This window comes from Xenopus laevis, chromosome 5L (assembly GCF_017654675.1).
Source record: "Xenopus laevis strain J_2021 chromosome 5L, Xenopus_laevis_v10.1, whole genome shotgun sequence".
Classification (NCBI taxonomy): Eukaryota; Metazoa; Chordata; class Amphibia; order Anura; family Pipidae; genus Xenopus; species Xenopus laevis.
Window position 1 is genome coordinate 12116227 of NC_054379.1, and position 20130 is coordinate 12136356.

General features: G+C 40.7%; 1 protein-coding gene across 3 annotated transcripts in view; it reads left to right on the forward strand.

Annotated features, from left to right (window-relative positions):
- The window catches only part of rps6kc1.L (ribosomal protein S6 kinase, 52kDa, polypeptide 1 L homeolog), a 99340-nt gene that overhangs the window by 67185 nt on the left and 12025 nt on the right, over nt 1-20130 (forward strand). For all 3 annotated transcript variants that reach the window (XM_018261797.2, XM_018261798.2, XM_018261799.2), the window contains 4 exons: nt 5279-6814; nt 7087-7176; nt 14330-14412; nt 18482-18577. In XM_018261797.2, coding sequence (XP_018117286.1) covers nt 5279-6814; nt 7087-7176; nt 14330-14412; nt 18482-18577 — 1805 coding nt within the window. The remainder of the gene's footprint in view (nt 1-5278; nt 6815-7086; nt 7177-14329; nt 14413-18481; nt 18578-20130) is intronic.

Sequence of the window (20130 nt, forward strand, 5' to 3'; positions counted from 1 at the left end):
CTCAAGAAATGGAAAAATGTGTTTCACATCAGGTTCATATGTTCAACAACTTCCAGGGGTTTTAATGCTACAGACCGCCAGCAATTGTTAACCCTAAAAGGAGAATGAAAGCTACCGAGGCAGTTTATTGCCAATAGATTAGGCACAATAATACAAGCTATAACGCTATATTTATTCTGTAGAATGATTTACCATACCTGAGTAAACCGCTCTAGAACCTCTCTCTGTTAGTTTTGGATAGCAGCTGCCATATTAGATTGGTGTGACATCACTTCCTGCCTGAGTCTTTCCCTGTTCACTCATAGCTCTGGGCTCAGATTACAGCAGGGAAGGGAGAGGGAGAGGAGCAAACTGAGCATGCTCAAGCCCAAGCCCTGGAGGTTTAAAGGAAACCTGTCACTTTTTTGCTGACAGTAGGACTATAATTAAAGAGTTATAAATACTCACATACCAGCATCTTTTTGTTGAATAAATGTAACTAATGCAGTGTTTTCAAAGAGTGCACGAGACTCTACCAGTCCGACTTTCTGAAAGTCGGCACGCAAAGCCTCAAGGGAAAAACTATAAATCTCGTGAGATTTCACCTCCCGCACGGAGGAGAAAGATAAGGCAGCAGGAAACTCCGACAGCGTTTGCCCTGAGTCCTCTAGCTGGAACTCGTGTCTGTATTCGGCGTGCAGGACAGACTGAAGCGTACTTATTTTATTTATGTTAGACCTCTCTGTTAGTGTCTGTTCACTTTGATTTAATGTTCTGGCTTTTGTGAAATGTGAACAGTACTTTGTTTATTTATTTTAGAGACTTGATAAGGCTACGCTATGGAGTGCTCTGTTAGTGACTGTTCACCTTGATTTAATGGTCAGCCTTTTGTGAAACATGTGCCTGTGATGTGCATTTCTGTGTGTATGTGTGTGTGTGTGTGTGTGTTAGAGTATCTCTGTGAGTCTGTGTTTGAGTGTGTATCCCTGAGTCTGTGAGTGTGTGTATGCCTGAGTGTGTGTGTGTGTCTGAGTATGTGCCTGAGTTTGTGTGTGTGTGTGAGTTCTGTTGACCTGCCTTATAGGTGCAACTCCATGAGTAGCCAACCCCCCACATGCAATGCAGAATCAGAAGATTCTGCCTTCCACTGGTTTGAGGGATCATCTGATGATTATTTAGAAAAGGCTTGATGAGGCATTATTTCAGGTCACTTACACTATATTTGGCTTTGGGAATAAATACCTACATTTCTCCTCTCATTTTCCAGCTGCTCCTAGTTATTACTAATATTCGTAGTTGGACAGCTACCAGTAGTCACTTTAGCTACAATACAAGTGCTACTGTCTCACTTCATAATATACCTGAAGAAAAAAAATTACACAACACAACAAAAACATAAGCAATAATTTATGTCTTATTTCTGCTGAGGCATATATTGATCAACCAAAAGAATAATCTTTAAAGTGGGCATTCTCGCCATAGCCCTACATTTTGCTATCACAGAGTAGACTCTATGACTAGACATGCATGAGATTTGGCAGTTTGGCTCAGCCCACACACAAAACGCAAAAGGGTCCTGTTTCAAGATGGCAGCGCCTATGAAACACTTTTTACATATAGGATATTTTCTAATCTGTTTCGGATATAGACAAAAACAGCTGACTAAAGGGTTTAACTAAGGAGGGAAAGCTATATATTATTCATGTCTCAAGGTGACAGGTCCTCTTTAAGCTGAAAACAGGAAGTCTGATACAGAAGCCCATGAGTACACAATAAATTTGGGTGTTTCTTTTGACAGAGGACTCAGAGCAGCATTACTTTGACGGTTTACTGGTGTATTTCTATAGACCTTTCTGATAAAGCTTACCTAGTTTTAACCTTTCCTTCTCCTTTAATCCTGCTTTCCTGGGCTCCTAGTGACTACTAGAGGAAGCCATAACTTGTAGACTTGGTGGTTGAAGCCTTGGCATCCCTTGTGTTAGATACCCGGGTGTCTCAGGCTAATATTACATTACCACAACCCAAACTGCTGTAAAGCGGATGGTGAATGCTCTGTGCTGCTGGTAATGGCTGCCTAATAAGCATGAACTCTAGTAACATCATTAGACAGCGCGCGTGATGTGTTTTTCCACAGGAATTGCTCTGGCACATGCAGGAATATAAGCACCATGCTGCTTCAGCAGAAACTCTTTCCTCTCCTCTTGTCTCAGTCTTTGCCAAGCCGACCTGCTCATGTTAAAGGTTTGCTGTGAGAGTAGAAAATGCCATATTCCCGCTAGACTTCATTAGGATGTCTCTTTTTTTTCGTTTTATCAGTAGTAGTTTGCGGCCAACAACGTTTGTTCGGCATTAGATTGCAGGCAATACAGCCAGTGGCAACACATATGGACACCGAGAAAAAAAAATTCCTACAATAAAATTGCTTATGAAGTCCCTTTTTTTTAATTCTGCTTGCCTCCCGTGCCTGCTGAACAGGTGGCAAATGAAACGTAATTCTCACACCTGGATTATAATGTTCATGGCTCAGTTTAAGTCATTAACCAATTAAAAGTAGTTTGTACACACCGAAGCTTATTTCTCCTCTAGCATCTAGATGTTAATGTGAACAAGTCAGGCTAGAAAACTCTTTTAAATTGGAAGATATAGGAAGCATATTCAGCATAAAATTGTCTTTTTTTTTTTTTTTAAAGCATTTAACAATTTCACTCCTGCTTCCTTCCTGGAGTCCTTGACTCAAGAGTGAAGGGTGGCATTCTGACTGTGGGATGGGCAGTTGTTATGCACTGCATTTTGGTCTTATTTCTCATCCGAGTCCTCATACAGCACTGGCTTTTTCAGTTCAAGTCCCCCTTGGAGGTCCAGCCATTGGTCAGGGTCCTCTTAGCTCATAATACACAAATATATATGTACAGGTAGGGGACCTGTCATCCAGAATGCTCAGGACCTGGGGTTTACCTGTCATTCAGCCATACTTCCAAGTATATCTAGGTCAACAGTTAAGATTTCAAACTAAATTACCATAAAGCTGGGCTGATAGGTGTATCTACAAGAGCAAACAGCCATCTTTAGATCTTACCTAACTGTCCTTCAAGTTGAGCACCATACTGCTCCATATACCCCCCAGGAGGGTCAGCCCCACAACTTTAGAACCACTACTAAAGAGAATCGCCTGCCGGTAGGCTTATATCAAGAACAATGGGATAGAGTTTAAAAAGATATCTGTGTCTCTGTCCCTTTTTATTGAAATATTATTAGAATTATATTGACATTGGTTGTTGGTTTGTGCCCGTTCTCTTTAGAATTATAAATGTTCTCAATATTATACCCTTTGGTGAATGCCTATAGAGATTCTCATTCATCCCAGTCATGATATACAGTTGCTAGCAGAGTTAAGTTTAAAGCAACTGGACTTTCTGAGTTTTCTTGAAAATGTTTCACCACTCACCCGAAGAAGCCTTTTGGATGAGTGGTGAAACGTTTTCAAGAAAACTCAACGGCCATTTGACTTTTCTTCATTACCTAAAGCCAGCTGTGACAAAAGGGATGCAAAAGAACCAAAAACAGGAGATTGGGGTGCAAAAACAAATCTTGGGTTTCCCTTGTACTTAGCAACTATAGTTTTAAAGTGAACCATGCATGGGTCAGTATTGTCTGCTGCCGGGGAAAGTCATCTTTTTGACCCAAGGTGTAGAGTGCCCCCTGGGCAAGTGTTATGTGCAGGGCTTCTTAGGACCCTTCTTCTTCTGAGGCCCCCTAACTTGCACCTTTTGAATGACATAAAAAAGAAAGGGCATACTAGGGGGCACCCATCTGCTGCTCCCTGCCTTATGTAAGCAATGCAGAGAAATATTTTGAACTCCGTTCTAGCAATTTTTGCAAAAATGTGCACTATAGTGAGCAACCTATGAATCTCAATGAGGCTTTTAGTATGGATTTCTGCTACTGTAGTTACCACCAAGAACAAGGTAATCTCTTATTATTGCAAAGAAAAAGCACATTAGTCAGAAATGAAGCATTCTATAAGTATGACACTATGGGAAATGGCATTTCTGGGTTGTGGGAGTAGATCCCATACCTGTATCCTATTAGTGGTCATTTATGTGTCATTAAAACGCAAAAAACACACACCCCATAGACTAAAAAAAGTGTGCTTTTAACATTACTCATCAGTTGACATCACTGAATAAGAACAACGTTAAGAAAAAAAAAATATCATCAATGAACTGGAAAATCTAACAGTATCCTTAAACTGCTGCTATTTGCCTTTGCCCATAATCACAGTTTGGCATTAATTACGCACAAAGCAACACTGCCTCTGCCAAGCTGCAATCAATTCCAAATACAACACCAGCCAATGCCAGACATCTTATTGGTGCTGTATTTGAATAGATGGACTGTGTCACAGATACAGGAAGAAGGAAAAGGGCTTCCAAACAGCGAAATAATTATATCTTTGCTTCTCTCGTGGAGCTAGAGTGTCAGCAATCCTGAGCTGGTAAGATGATGTAGTTGTTTATTTAGTGAAACTGGTCGGCCTTTGTTGTGCCTCAATGGAATGAATCAGGAATATGTATAATTTAAAGGAAGACTCTCAATAAAACATAATGTGGGCGCCTGGAAACCAGGCACAGTTTTAAGAGAAGCGACAGAAAAAGACCGGTCCTGTCAAGATATTGGCCAACTTTATTAAAGAACTTTAATTCTTAAATCCTATCTAATACTCAATGAGGCTCATTTATAAACAGTGGGAAAATTTGCACCATAGCAACCCATCAGTGATTAGCTTTTTTTTCCAGCCAGCTGCAAGTTATACACTGAAAGCAATCATCTGATTGTTTGTCATTGGTGCAAATTTGCCCACTGTTTTTAAATGACCCCAGTGTTTACCATAAAACCCGTTAAAGGAAGGGGGAGTAAGATCAGTGCTGATGAAGTTTTGTTCAAATGGTCTCCACCCAAACGTAATACTTAAACAATGTAGGTTAGGATGGAACTGACAATCCGCAGTCTCTGCTGCAAAAATAATAATGGAAATTTTTGCAGCAGAGCCTGTGGATTAATAGCTCCATCCTAACCTACATTGTTTAAGATCAGTGCTAGGCTGCTGAGGATTATAATGGACTTTGTCGATAGATAAGCCCATCCAAGGGCTGCTAATCGATTGCAGGCCTTGGATGGGCTTGAGTTTTTTTATGTTTTTTCTTCTATGTATTCGTTAGTGTATGTAACATCACTTTTTAGTTGTTTAAAATACATTTACATTTAAGTCACTTGAATCAGTTGTTTTTTTTTTTTTCAGGTGGAAAATTATGGAACTACTTGAGTAAATATTTTAGCACACGTGCTGACGAAAGCTTTGATGTTTCTCCTTCGAAGAGCTCCCACTCAGATGAAGACCTTCTAAAACATCCAGCTCTTTGTCCTAAAAGCAGCCTTGACTCCAGGGGAAGCAGCGATAGAAACATGCTGTCTGTGCAACCGCTGCAAAGTAGCTTGACACTTAGTTCTCAAGATGACAGTAGCACCCAAGATGAGGAAGGGAGGGAAAGTCCTCTTAAATGGGCTGATTCAGCATCAAGTTCTGACGAGGAGTGCACCACAAGCTATCTAACCCTGTGTAGAGAGTACAGTAAAGAGAAGGTGGAACCTGACACATTAAGTGTAGAGCCTTTACTCGGACTGGATGAACAGGAGGATACCCCCACAGACTTTGTAGAGGAAGAGCCACATTGCACAACCTATAACGGTTTAAACTCTCAGATAACTAGTGAGGAACCTTTATTTAATGAAGAGTGTGGACATGGCGGGCCCAAGCCAGTTGTGATGGCTGATACACTGATAAAATCTAGGGGTAGTCCCATGGAATTTTTTAGAATTGATAGTCGGGAAAGTAATAGTGATTTTGGAGATCATGGCTCAAAGGCAGGAACTGTTGATCCATATCCTCCTTTCCAAGATGACGTTGATGTTGACAGTGAATTTGAGCCAGCAAGACCACATGTTGGTCCGTCCGCTATTTTCCCTCACGATGCACTAAGCAGGGGGTCAAATGATTCTGTTCCTGTCATTTCATTCAAAGATGCTGCTTTAGATGATGTTTGCAGCATTGATGAAGGAAGGCCAGACCTTCTAGTCAACCTGCCTGGCACCGAACAAATGGAAGAAACTAAAGTCGTCTTTCAACACAACATTCTAGAAACTGATTTTATGGAGACCAAGCTGTTAGAAACCCCTGACGTTTTACTGGTGAATAACAGCTTGGAGCAATTGAAGGGACTGAATCCAAATCCACTTGTGGCTGTTGAGCAAACAGGGAGCTCTCATTCACAAATCATTGAACAATGTCAAGTCAACACTAACAACAAGGAGTCTTCTAGAACTTCACCTATTGATCCATTAGAATCAAGGGGTGCTTTTAGTGATTTAGACACTTTATTACCAATTACGTTGTATAACAAGGCTACAGAAGAAATCTCCCAAGTTCCTCGTGAGATGTCTTCAGGCATCAACAATGTCCGTAGTCCTCAAGAAACACTACCTTTGGTCAGTTCTGAAATGCCTGATGAGTTAACTACTAATCTGGTGCAGCTCAAGATCAAAATTGAGGATACAGACGCGTGTTTTGATGTCAAAAAAGAATTTCGGGAGGAGAAGGAGATCCATAAACTGTTCCAGGAACTCGATGCTAAATTGTCAACCGCATCGAACTTCATCATCCCAGAGACCTGTATCCAAAGATGGGCCGCTGAAATAGTTCTGGCTCTTGATGCTCTGCACGGGGAAGGAATTGTGTGCCGCGATTTGAACCCAAACAACATCTTATTGAATGATAGAGGTCAGGAACTTTTGCAAATGCATTTCTTTTTATTCGCTGTTGCTTCCAATTAACTGAGTAGGCGTTTTATCTTGTAATTAGTATCTTCATTTCCTGTCTCGAGCTTCATTATCAGTGCCGCAAATTCACCCACTGTAATAGCTTCTAGTACTTAATGATGCCATTATTCTTAATGATACTGTTTTTAGCTAGAAAGAGAGTAATTACAGTTCACTTGTACAGAAAATGGAAAGGGAAAAATGTTTTGATTTCTCCTGTCGTTTTGTTTTTAGGACACATTCAGCTAACGTATTTCAGCAGGTGGAGTGAGGTTGAAGATTCGTGTGACAGCGATGCAATAGAGAAAATGTACTGTGCCCCAGGTTAGATCAATCACCTCAAATGTTTCACTTGAAAAGTAGATTAGCAGCTTTCATTTCCTCTTGTAGCTCTGGTAACATACTTTTATTGGACGTGGAAGTTAATGCATGGCCTGATATCCACAGTAATTCTTGGGCTGTCAAGTCGTGGTGGATATGGCTCATAATTGAAGCCTTGTTGAACAGTAAATAGACTTTTGTACATCATGAAATGGCAGTTTGTTATTCCGAAGTATGAAAGTTGCAGACATTTATATTCATCGTCTCTGATCTGTTCATTGACACAATGTCCCAACCTTAAGCATATCAATAGCAATCATGTCATTTATAAATATTAAAATAGCCTCAAAAAAATATATTAAATCAATACCTGGCTGTAACATAAAAGGTTTCGGAGAAAATGCTGCAGCAAAAAAAATCTGATTGAAATTGCTATTACAGGTATAGGACCTGTTATCCAGAATGCGTGGGACCTGAGGCTTTCCTGATAACAGATCTTTCCATAATTTGGATCATCATACCTTAAGTCTACTAGAAAATCATGTAAACATGAAATAAACTCAATAGGCTGGTTTTGCTTCCAATAAGGATTAATTATATCTTAGTTGGGATCAAGTACAAGTGACTGTTTTATTATTACAGAGAAAAAAAATCATTTAAAAAAATTTGGATTACTTGGATAAAATGGAGTCTATGGGAGATGGCCTTTCTGTAATTCATATCTTTCTGAAGAATGGGTTTCCGAATAATGGATCCCATACCTGTAATACTTTTGCATATGTGTGGGTAATAATACTTTTTACAAGTACAGGTATGGTATCTGTTATCCATGAACCTGTTATTCTGAAAGCTCCAAATTATTTGATAGACTCCATTTTATCCAAATAATCCAAAATGTTAAAAATGATTTCCTTTTTCTCAGTGATAATAAAACAGTAAAACATCATGCAAACATGAAATAAACCCAGTAGGCTGGTTTTGTCTGCAATAAGGATTAATTATATCTTAGTTGGGATCAAGTACAAGTTACTGTTTTATTATTACAGAGTAAAAAATCATTTTAAATTTGGATAAAATGCAGTCTATGGGAGATGGCCTTTCTGTAATTCAGATCTTTCTGGAGAATAGGTTTCAGAATAACGGATCCCATACCTGTAATACTTTCGCAAATGTGTGGGTAAATCATAGTAAATTTTATAAGTACAGGTATGGTTTCTGTTATCCACGAACCTGTTATTCAGAAAGCTCCAAATTACTAGATAGACTCAATTTTATCCAAATAATCCAAAATCTTAAAAATTATTTCCTTTTTCTGTGTAATAATAAAACAGTCCCTTGTACTTGATCCCAACTAAGATGTAATTAATCCTTATTGGAGGCAAAACCAGCCTATTGGGTTTATTTAATGTTTACATGATTTTCTAGTAGACTTGAGGTATGGAGATCCGTTATCTGGAAAACCCCAGGTCATGAGAATTCTGGATAACAGGTCCCATACCTGTAGTATTATTGGTGCTGAATGGTACCAGTGCATGTGCTGATAGAGACCAATGAGCAGTTAGTTTAGATCAGTCAGTTAGAAAAATGAGTGCAAAGTTCTGCTAATTGCTGCTGGCGACAGTACTGGTATATAATAATAATTATAACTGCTTCAATTTTGTTTGTAAATTATGCCCCATGTGTACAAAAAATAACTTACGGGGGCTAAGTGGGATGAAGCATTCTCCCGAGACAACTGTAGCCGTAATTGCTCCTTGCGCTTATAAAGAGATGGTTTGTTTGCTATTGTTGGCCGTGATAAATGACTCCATAGAGATACAGTAGGGAAGGATGTTTCTGTGCTTAGCTACGTTCACCTGTTGCTTGTCATCAGGCTGCTTTTAGGGAGATACAGGGGGTACTGCAGTCAGGGACCCCATGGCAGATTCGATGAAAAGTTGTGATTTATGAGTTATTAAATGGGTGGCACATTAATCAGAGTATTAATGTTAATATTGTTCCCCCCTACCTTAAAATACAAAGATATTAGAAATCCCTAACCTGTATAACTCAGCCTGCAGCCTTGTGCCTTTATATGGTCACAGAACAACCCCTCAGTGACTTCTAATATCCTTATCATTTACAGTAGGGGGTACATTATCCCTTATAATACATGAGTGATACTCAGAGTTCCCTGTATAACTCACCCTGCAGCCTTGTGGCTTTATATGGTCACAGAACAACCCCTCAGTGACTTCTAATATCCTTATCATTTACATTAGGGGGTACATTATCCCTTATAATACATGAGTGATACTCAGAGTTCCCTGTATAACTCAGCCTGCAGCCTTGTGCCTTTATATGGTCACAGAACAACCCCTCAGTGACTTCTAATATCCTTATCATTTACAGTAGGGGGTACATTTTCCCTTATAATACATGAGTGATACTCAGAGTTCCCTGTATAACTCAGCCTGCAGCCTTGTGTCTTTATATGGTCACATAACCCCTCAGTGACTTCTAATATCCTTATCATTTACAGTAGGGGGTACATTATCCCTTATAATACATGAGTGATACTCAGAGTTCCCTGTATAACTCACCCTGCAGCCTTGTGGCTTTATATGGTCACAGAACAACCCCTCAGTGACTTCTAATATATTTATCATTTACAGTAGGGGGTACATTATCCCTTAAAAATAAAAAAAAATGAATCTGACACAATTGCTCCGACTGATGCCGAAAAACCCTGGAGTTTCCGCCACCCTGAAAATGTTGGTAATACCAGGGTGCCCACTGGTTGTGTCAATAGGTGCCAAAAGAATTGCACGCAAATGACATTTGAATGTAGCATTTGACCTCCACCCACATTTGTTGTCGTTTGTAAGCTCTGCAGCTCTCCTTCCAGTGAGCGGATCACATATGGGCTTGTGCACACCTTTTAGCGGAGGCCACATCCATGACTTGGGTTGCCACCCAGCTGGTATTTCAGTAGCTGGCCAGCAAAAATGGCTCCTGTAGTCTTTTCCCTAACAATAGACAGCAATGTTTATCTGTGTGTTTATTCTCCATGGCTGTCCCTTACCAATGTCTCTTGTCCGCATCTCCTTAACAATCCCAGCAGGTGGCAGCGTCTTACCAAGGTTTTGGTGGCCTTACAAGTTCTTTAATCCTTCATGTGTGTCCATAAATATTTGGACAGAGACAACTTTTTTTCTTGTTTTGGTTCTGTTCATTACCACAATCAATTTTAAATGAAACAACTCAGATGCAGTTGAACTGCAGACTTTCAGCTTTAATTCAGTGGGTTGAACAAAAAAGATAAAAATGTGAGGAACTAAAGCCTTTTTTTTAACACAATCACTTACGTGACAAGTTTGAAGTCCTGGATCATTGCTGCTATTGACAAGCTGAAACTTTAGCCTCGTGTAATAAGTTCACTATAACAATATTATTATTATTCTTGTTATAAATTCATAGGAAGTGCTGTCACTTTGCATCGCTATGTACTTTTTTGACTAGCACCCAGGCTTATACTCTGGCTTATGGTTGTGCGTCCCATACTGACTTTTATATTGAGTCAGTGAGAGGGACTTTTACATAATTTATTATAATGATATATGAAAAATATACTTAGTTTTATGGAGTTAAGGTATAATATGGCCCAGTGATAGAACGAGTTGTCCATGTCTTATTAGATCCTCATGTATTATACACAGTAGCAAAACTTTGTTTATTATAATAATTTCAACAAGTAACATTGCAACACTGTGGTTTGTTTTTAACTTTGTTTTAAACTGTTATTTAAAAGTAGCCTTTTGGTTCCCTATAATGGGTTTAGATAAATTAACCATTTAAGCAACACTGATGTGCAGCCATGAAAGCTGGTTTGATTGACAGTCACTAAATGCTGACGATTACATCACGTCAATCAGACTGTTGTTTGCCCGCCTTATCATGTGTATAAAATGCATTTTCAATATTGAATTGTTTCTTTGAGAAAGGCCTGGGACCAGGCCGAAACGTCAGTCTGTAACTTCTACAATAAATCATTTTTTCCTTTTAAGAAGTCCTGAGAGTGCGGACCTTATTGCATTTTGGTTTGGATAAATACGTGGGACACTGCACCCGGGCATGTAAACCTTTTTGTCGAGAGCGCTGGCAACATGGTGGTTGTATTTAACTTATATACTGTATATATATATATATATATATATATACTGTATATATATGTGTGTGTATTTCACACCCTTTTCTAAATACTCCATAACCACATTTTTCTGTGCTGCAATAAAGGTGAGGTATACCCTGAAACATAGAAGCACCCACATAATCCCGACAGTTTTACCAGTACTTTCAAGTCCTGGGTGGCACTTTGATGGATATCCAAAGCAAATCCATTCTGCCCAGCCACAATATAAGTCTGATTTTTGTTCCCGACTCACGGTGGAAACTGCGCCTTATAAATCATTCAATGTACATTGAAACCCGTGTGACAGGCTGAAGGGAACACTTTGTGATGCTGCCAGCAACGTTGCTTTACATTTGACAATAATAAAATGCACAAACAAGGCAGGTGCCACGTGATGGGGCTTTTGTTGCACCAAATTCACCGACCGCCTCTCTTGTTTTCTAAACAGGAGCATTAAAAGCCGCTTGATATTTTAGCCCGGGGTAAGGGGGGAGGAAGTGAACTTTATCGCCGAGTCGGGGTGAAAATGATTCACTCCTGTTTAAACAACCCTTTGCTCTCTCTACCCCCTGGGGCCTCTTATCACACATTTGTCCTCAAAACATCATGCACCTGCCCTGCACTTTCTAATTATTGCAATATATCTTTTATCTGCTGCTAACATGCCTTGGTATTTATGAAACAAACAAAACAAAAAAAATTCCAGTAACAAATTCAGTTTCCACGGGCAGAAACCTGAAAAAGTTCCAGTTCGAAGGGTCATTGGCCTGCTCTATAAATAAGTCTTCCAAATAAACAGAAGCTGTGTAATCCTGTGCTGCTAATAGGCATCAGGGACAAGTAAAGTCTGGAGTCTTCCCTGTGTAAGAATTTAAATCCAACATGAATACAGGTATGGGATCCGTTATCCGGAAACCGGTTATCTAGAAAGCTCCGAATTACAGAAAGGTCGTCTTCCATAGACTTGAATGTTTGGCCATTATTGCGGTTCCCCAAATACCAAATAGCACTGATCCTTTCCTACAGACCCATGGCTCAAATGTGCAGATGTGAATGCAAGTGGCAAGGTACTGGGGAACAGTTACTGAAAAGATCCTTTCTTTAGCAATGCAGGAATAAGGAACTTGGTCAATAAAAGAAATATGCTGGAATTTCAGTTATGCAGCCAATTACCCATTTTACCTTTAACTTCCTGTTTTATAGCTTGATATCAGTTTCCAAAGTTGAATTAGAGGGTGTGGAGGGTACAGGCGTATCTTTATGTTCCCTTTTAAGAACACTCACCTGTTGTATGGACCATGTCTGTGTACAGCAGTTTCATGGCCTCTTGTGCAGGTATAGTAGGGAGAGATTGTGCCTATAGTAACAGTGGGATAATAGTCTCTGGGAAGGGAGTGTGACTGTGGGATAGCAGGTATAGTAGGGAGAGATGGTGTCTATAGTAACAGTGGATAATAGTCTCTGGGAAGGGAGTGTGACTGTGGGATAGCAGGTATAGTAGGGAGAGATGGTGCCTATAGTAACAGTGGGATAATAGTCTCTGGGAAGGGAGTGTGACTGTGGGATAACAGGTATAGTAGGGAGAGATGGTGCCTATAGTAACAGTGGATAATAGTCTCTGGGAAGGGAGTGTGACTGTGGGATAACAGGTATAGTAGGGAGAGATGGTGCCTATAGTAACAGTGGATAATAGTCTCTGGGAAGGGAGTGTGACTGTGGATAGCAGGTATAGTAGGGAGAGATGGTGCCTATAGTAACAGTGGGATAATAGTCTCTGGGAAGGGAGTGTGACTGTGGATAGCAGGTATAGTAGGGAGAGATGGTGCCTATAGTAACAGTGGGATAATAGTCTCTGGGAAGGGAGTGTGACTGTGGGATAGCAGGTATAGTAGGGAGAGATGGTGCCTATAGTAACAGTGGATAATAGTCTCTGGGAAGGGAGTGTGACTGTGGGATAGCAGGTATAGTAGGGAGAGATGGTGTCTATAGTAACAGTGGATAATAGTCTCTGGGAAGGGAGTGTGACTGTGGGATAGCAGGTATAGTAGGGAGAGATGGTGTCTATAGTAACAGTGGATAATAGTCTCTGGGAAGGGAGTGTGACTGTGGGATAGCAGGTATAGTAGGGAGAGATGGTGCCTATAGTAATAGTGGATAATAGTCTCTGGGAAGGGAGTGTGACTGTGGGATAACAGGTATAGTAGGGAGAGATGGTGCCTATAGTAACAGTGGATAATAGTCTCTGGGAAGGGAGTGTGACTGTGGGATAGCAGGTATAGTAGGGAGAGATGGTGCCTATAGTAACAGTGGGATAATAGTCTCTGGGAAGGGAGTGTGACTGTGGGATAGCAGGTATAGTAGGGAGAGATGGTGCCTATAGTAACAGTGGATAATAGTCTCTGGGAAGGGAGTGTGACTGTGGGATAGCAGGTATAGTAGGGAGAGATGGTGCCTATAGTAACAGTGGATAATAGTCTCTGGGAAGGGAGTATGACTGTGAGATAGCAGGTATAGTAGGGAGAGATGGTGCCTATAGTAACAGTGGATAATAGTCTCTGGGAAGGGAGTGTGACTGTGGGATAGCAGGTATAGTAGGGAGAGATGGTGCCTATAGTAACAGTGGGATAATAGTATCTGGGAAGGAGGTGTGAGTGTGGGATAAATACCATATAAAAGACTGTTGTTGAAGTAAAGTACTGAATGTGTATTGACCATCCAGAAGCTGTAAGGAATTACCTTTACATTTAGAAGGATCTCATAGAGTAAGTTGTGCTCTGGGTTGCAGTGCTGATTGTTGTTGTGGTTCAGCAGTTTTAGTTTACAAGCAGGTTACATATTCTTGATGTTTGCAAATGCTGCATTTTATTGTGTTTATTGTGTTAATGATGTTTCTTTTCCATGTGAAAAATTTGTGTGTCCTTGAAGAGGGAAAGGTTGTACTGGAATTTGAATTTCCTCCTAATGAGAACAAATGTCTGATTTCAGAAGTCGGAGGAATAACAGAGGAGACGCAGGCCTGTGACTGGTGGAGTTTGGGGGCTCTTCTCTTTGAACTTCTCACCAGGAAGGTAAATCACTGTGACTCTTGGTGCATTTGGTATTATGTTTCTTTGTTTCTTCTAGACACGTGTGAGCACAGGAGACTGAAATGTAATTTTATTTCTTACAAATTGGTTCTCCTCCAGCAACATTAATCAGTGACGCCACAGTATCATGGCATTGTGATGTCACTGTGTGATGTCACCTGAAATGAGCAAAGGCTCTTATCTGAATTCAAACACTTGGGAGGTTATTTATCAAAATCCGAAAATATCTCATTATTTTCAGAAATCTATAACGGCCAAATCCTCATGGGTTATTTCCCCTTATTTATAGATACATTTCCCCAAAAATTTCCAGTGCGGGGAAAAAACTCTGAAATATCGTGTAACATTTCGAATCCTACAAGTTTTTCGGATTTTACTAAAACTCCAATTTTTACAGATTTTTGCCTGTAAAACCCAGATTTTTGCCTGATTATTGCACAAAACCCATCGCAGATCAGGATATCTTTGGGACCTCTCCCATTGACATCTCAGGTCTGAGATGCCAGATTTTCGGATTCTGACTTTTTTCATCCTTGAGGTAGAGTCCTGCAGTGGGTCGGGTACCCGCAAAAAAAGCTGGCACCCTGCGGAATGAGGGGAGGATTTTCAGGTGCGGGTCTCATCCAAATTTCTTATCTTATGTAATATTGTCTATATTGTACTCTTTTTAAAGTTTTAAAAAACTTGTTTCTGTCCCTGCCCACTTTTGATGACGTCACTTCCGGTTTGCAGCACCCTCACTTCCTGTTTGAAGGTGGTCGGTGGGTTGCGTGTCCGTTTGCAGATAAGGCAGTTGCGGGTCCAGGTTGGGTAGCGGATCAAAGTGGGTAAATATGCGGGTTTAGGTCGCGGGTTCGGGTCAGGTCCGGGTCTTAGAAATTGGTTCCGCGCAGGACTCTAACTTGGGGTATAATAAATCCCCAAAAGGATTTTTTTTTCCACCAAAAATTTGGATTTGATAGTAAAAAAAACCTAAAAACCTCCTTATTGTATGGTTCTTATGGTCTGGAATCCATGGTATTTAGTCAAACTGAAGCCTAACGTTTAATGCAACTTGCTATGGGCGATTCACAGTGGCTTTTTGAACAGATTATGCAATATTTAGGTATTTTACTATCCAGATTTAGGTTTAGATTTGGTTTATTTGGCCAAATCTAAATATTATTGAGTCTGTGAATCATATATAAGTAATTTAATACACAGTGAGACTAGTAGAACTAGGGTTTTGATTGCCAATGTCGCTGTGTAATATTTTGGCGATTTTATTGGATTTTATTCTACTTGTTTTTGCACTTAAAAATGTTTTGTGCGCTATTTTAAGGGTCTTTACTTGACACATATATTGGTAGAAATTTTATGAAAAATATCCTTTGCTGTTTGGTTGAGTGGAAACAGCCCTTTATCTGCCTGGATGAGAAGAAACAACTCTTTGTATTCAATTTTTTTGGCATCTCTGATTTTTTTTAAAAATGTTTGGCTCTACCTACTAGGGATTCACTGAATCCACTATTTTGGATTCTGCCTGAACCCCCGAAACCTTTGCGAAAGATTCGGGCGTATACCGAACCTAATCCTAATTTGCATATGCAGATTAGGGGTAGGAAGAGGAAACCTTTTTTACTTCCTTGTTTCTTGGCAAAAAGTCATGCGATTTCCCTCCCCGCCCCTAATTTGCGTATGCAAATTCGTTTTTTTTTTTCGGCCGGCAGAAGGATTCATCCGAATCCTGCTGAAAAAGTCTGAATCCTGGCCGAATCTGAACGGAATCCTAGCCCAGCCGCATCCCCGGGAGCACTGGGGACTCGAAATCGGGCTCACGCATAGCTGCATTTCTCACCCTAGATGCCGGCGCTAGGACCATACGGGGGGGGGTGTGCACGCTCGGTGCGAAGCTTCGGCTGAGGCCTCAGGGTAGAGTCCTGTGCGAAACCAATTTCTAAGACCCCGACCCGAACTGCAACCCGCATATTTACCCACTTTGATCCGCTACCCGACCCGGACCCACAACTGCCTTAAATATCCGCAACCCGCTGACCACATAAAACAGGAAGTGACGGGGCTGCATACCGGAAGTGACATCATCAAAAGTGAGCGGGGACAGAAACAAGTTTTGTAAAACTTTAAAAGGAATAAAATATAGACAATATTACATTAGATAAGAAATTTGGATGAGACCCGCAACCCGTCCCGCAGGTATACCCGCACCTGAAAATCCTCCCCTCATTCCACAGGGTGCCCGCTTTTTTTGCAGGTAACCCGACCCGCTGCAAGACTCTACCTCGGGGCACCGCCTCTTCAAATCCGATCCTGTTTGGTAGACATATAGACAGGTGTTTACGAGGTGCCATCATCTTTTCATCTTTTCAGAAGTCTCCCCCTTAAATTCGCGCAACTAAGTCAGACATCATTTTAATAGCGCTAACTAAGATCAGTATGGCAGTGCCCGCTTGTGATAAGTCATGAAAAATAATTCGGATAAATAAGGCTCCCTGGGAAAAAATGTATAATGTATGGCAGTCAGTATATCAAAACGTTTCCAGAAGAGAAATGAAGTATTTGTGTATGCAGGAAATATTTTCCATACAGCTTTCCCCAGAGGTCAGCACCTCACCGTTAAAGGATTGTGCTTTGGAAGCAGTTCATATAGTGCCTACGAGGCGTCTTATGTTACACTTTTTGGATTCCAGCTGTACCAGCAGGTCAGTGTCTATTTCTGGGTTTCCGCTAAAACATATAGGGACAGAGGATGAACGCAAAGGTTATACGATTTATGGCTCTTAAAGGAGAACTAAAGCTTAATTAAAGATGTAGCTAGAAATTTTATACATGATGTTTTGTGCTTCTGTACCAACCACAGCCCTTTAGCAGTAAAGATCTGTGTCTCCAAAGATGCCCCAGTAGCTCCCCATCTTCTTTTCTGCTGATTCACTGCACATGCTCTGTGCTGCTGTCACTTACTGAGCTTAGGGACCCACTCACAATATACAGTACACATAGAATAGAAATGTCACAATATAAGGCTGATTAGTAATTAATACAGATAATTACTACATGGCAGCACAGAAACCAGTGCAATTAGCATCAGAATTTAATAATCAGCAAACCTGTAGCATCAGCTTATATTACAGGGGAAGCTCATTTTCTGCTGGATAATTAGTGACGAGCCCTAAGCTTAGCCTCTCAACAGCCAATCAGAGCCCACTGAGCATGTGAGTGTCACAGACACTTTCCAAGATGGTGACCCCCTGTGACAAGTTTGAAGTCCTGGATCATTGCTGCTATTGACAAGCTGAAACTTTAGCCTCGTGCAAAAAGTTCACTATATAAAATATGGCATTTTTACCCAAATTCATTTCTAGACTTTAGTTCTCCTTTAATGCAAGAGATTTTTTATGATTTTAGCAGATCCTTCTGATCTCTAAAAGCAGCTCCTCATGGGGTTCATGCGATAGACTGCCATAAGCATCTCTATAACATATTCAGGGGGGGCACAAATATTTTCGAAATGAATATATGGCTGTACATTTGCAGTTTCTCCGTATAAAATATCTGAGACAGCGCCACCTACTGCTGCTCCCTGGAATAACTGCCGCTAGCTTTGCCAGGCTGAACCTAGGCTATAGAAGTATACATGTCAATAAAGTGGGAAACCACACACTTGTATAATTCCCAGTACACAACTCCAGAGAAGCACATCATTGTTGAGCACAAGGGCTCATATGATATTACATGTCGACAACTAACCTTGTTTTCAATGAACGCCGCCTCACCTTCTCATTTCCGTGCCGTGTAGAAAATCCCCACGGTATGAAAAGAAAGCCTGCCGTAACCAAGAAAGGATGTTCAAGATGCTACTTTCTTTTCTTCTTTTTTTCTCCCAGAGATGAATAGGTACTTTGGTACACAGCGTGCGGAAATCAATAGCTTTATTTATATACAGCGGCACAGAAAGTGCAATGATGACTTGTATTGGGGGAAAGAATTATGACTATTATTAAAAGTGAAAAATAAGTGCCCTTGGGGACTGGTAATATCACCGTCTCTCTTTCAGGCCCTGGTCGAGTGCCATCCAGCAGGAATAAACACCCATACGACTGTCATTATGCCGGAATACGTGTCTAAGGAAGCGCAGTCTCTCGTTCAGCAGGTAAATTCTCTGTCTTGTTGCTTTACTGCCATTATATAGTTCTTAAAGGGGTCGGTCACCCCCAAAATGAACACTTAAAGGAGAAGGAAAGGCTAAAATTAAGTAAGCTTTATCAGAAAGGTCTATATAAATACACCAGTAAACCCTCAAAGTAATGCTGCTCTGAGTCCTCTGTCAAAAGAAAAACCACACTTCTTTCCTTCTATTGTGTACTCATGGGCTTCTGTATCAGACTTCCTGTTTTCAGCTTAAACCTCCAGGGCTAGGGCTTGAGCATGCTCAGTTTGCTCCTCTCCCACTCCCTCCTCCCTGTAATCTGAGCCCAGAGCCATGAATGAGTAGGGAGAAACTCAGACAGGAAGTGATGTCACACCAAACTAATATGGCAGTTTCTATTCTAAACAAACAGAAAATTTCAAGAGCTGTTTACTCCGGTATGGTAAAGCATTCTGCAGAATAAATATAGTGTTATAGCTTCTGTAGCTTTCCTTCTCCTTTAAGCAACATATTAAGTGTCATATTAAAGAATCTTACCAAACTGGTCTATATATTTAAGTAAATCTTGCCCTTTTACATCGCTTGCCTTTAACCCCCGTTGTGTGATCATCTGTGTGTTGCCTCAAAGATCACCTGACCAGAAATTCTGCAGCTCTAACTGTAACAGGAAGAAGTGTGGAAGCAATAGACACAACTCAGTCTGTTAATTGGCTCATGTGACCTAACATGTATGGTTTGTTGGTGTGTTTGTGTGCACAGTGAATCGTACGATCCTTAATTTTTTAAAATGGTAATTTTCTATTTATGATTTCCCAATGGCACATACTACTAAAAAAGTATATTATTATGAAAATTAAAATTCCCGACCCCTCTCAACCCGCTCCCTCTCAACAGGCGCTCAGCCTGCCATTCCCCATCTGTTTATAGACCCGCCCCGCAGTAACGTCACGAAAGGAGTGGGAGTGAGTTAGTGATGTGTGGGCCGATCCGATACCTGTGGGACGGGCGGGTTCGGGCCGAACCTGCACACTTCCTCATGGGCGGTTGCTTGTTGAGCTATTCTCCTGCTCCCCCCACCCGCCACCATCAAATGCCGAATTCTGTGCTAAACTGTTTTGTTTAAGTCACCAAAATTTGCCTGGGCAATGAAGCAAGCTATTGATTTGCCTATACAAATCTACTGCCTCCTTAATCACGTCTCACTGAGCAGTGACATTCTTTGTTTATTCTGAGTTAATAAATCTCTTAGGTGGTGACTGGGGGAAAGATGGCCAAAATTAGCAATTCTAGAATAAGCATAGAGTTATCTTAAAGGAGAACTAAACCCTAAAAATGAATATGGCTAAAAATGGCATATTTTATATGGTGAACTTATTGCACGAGGCTAAAGTTTCAGCTTGTCAATAGCAGCAATGATCCAGGACTTCAAACTTGTCACAGGGGGTCACCATCTTGGAAAGTGTCTGTGACACTCACATGCTCAGTGGGCTCTGATTGGCTGTTGAGAAGCTAAGCTTAGGGCTCGCCACTAATTATCCAGCAGAAAATGAGCTTCC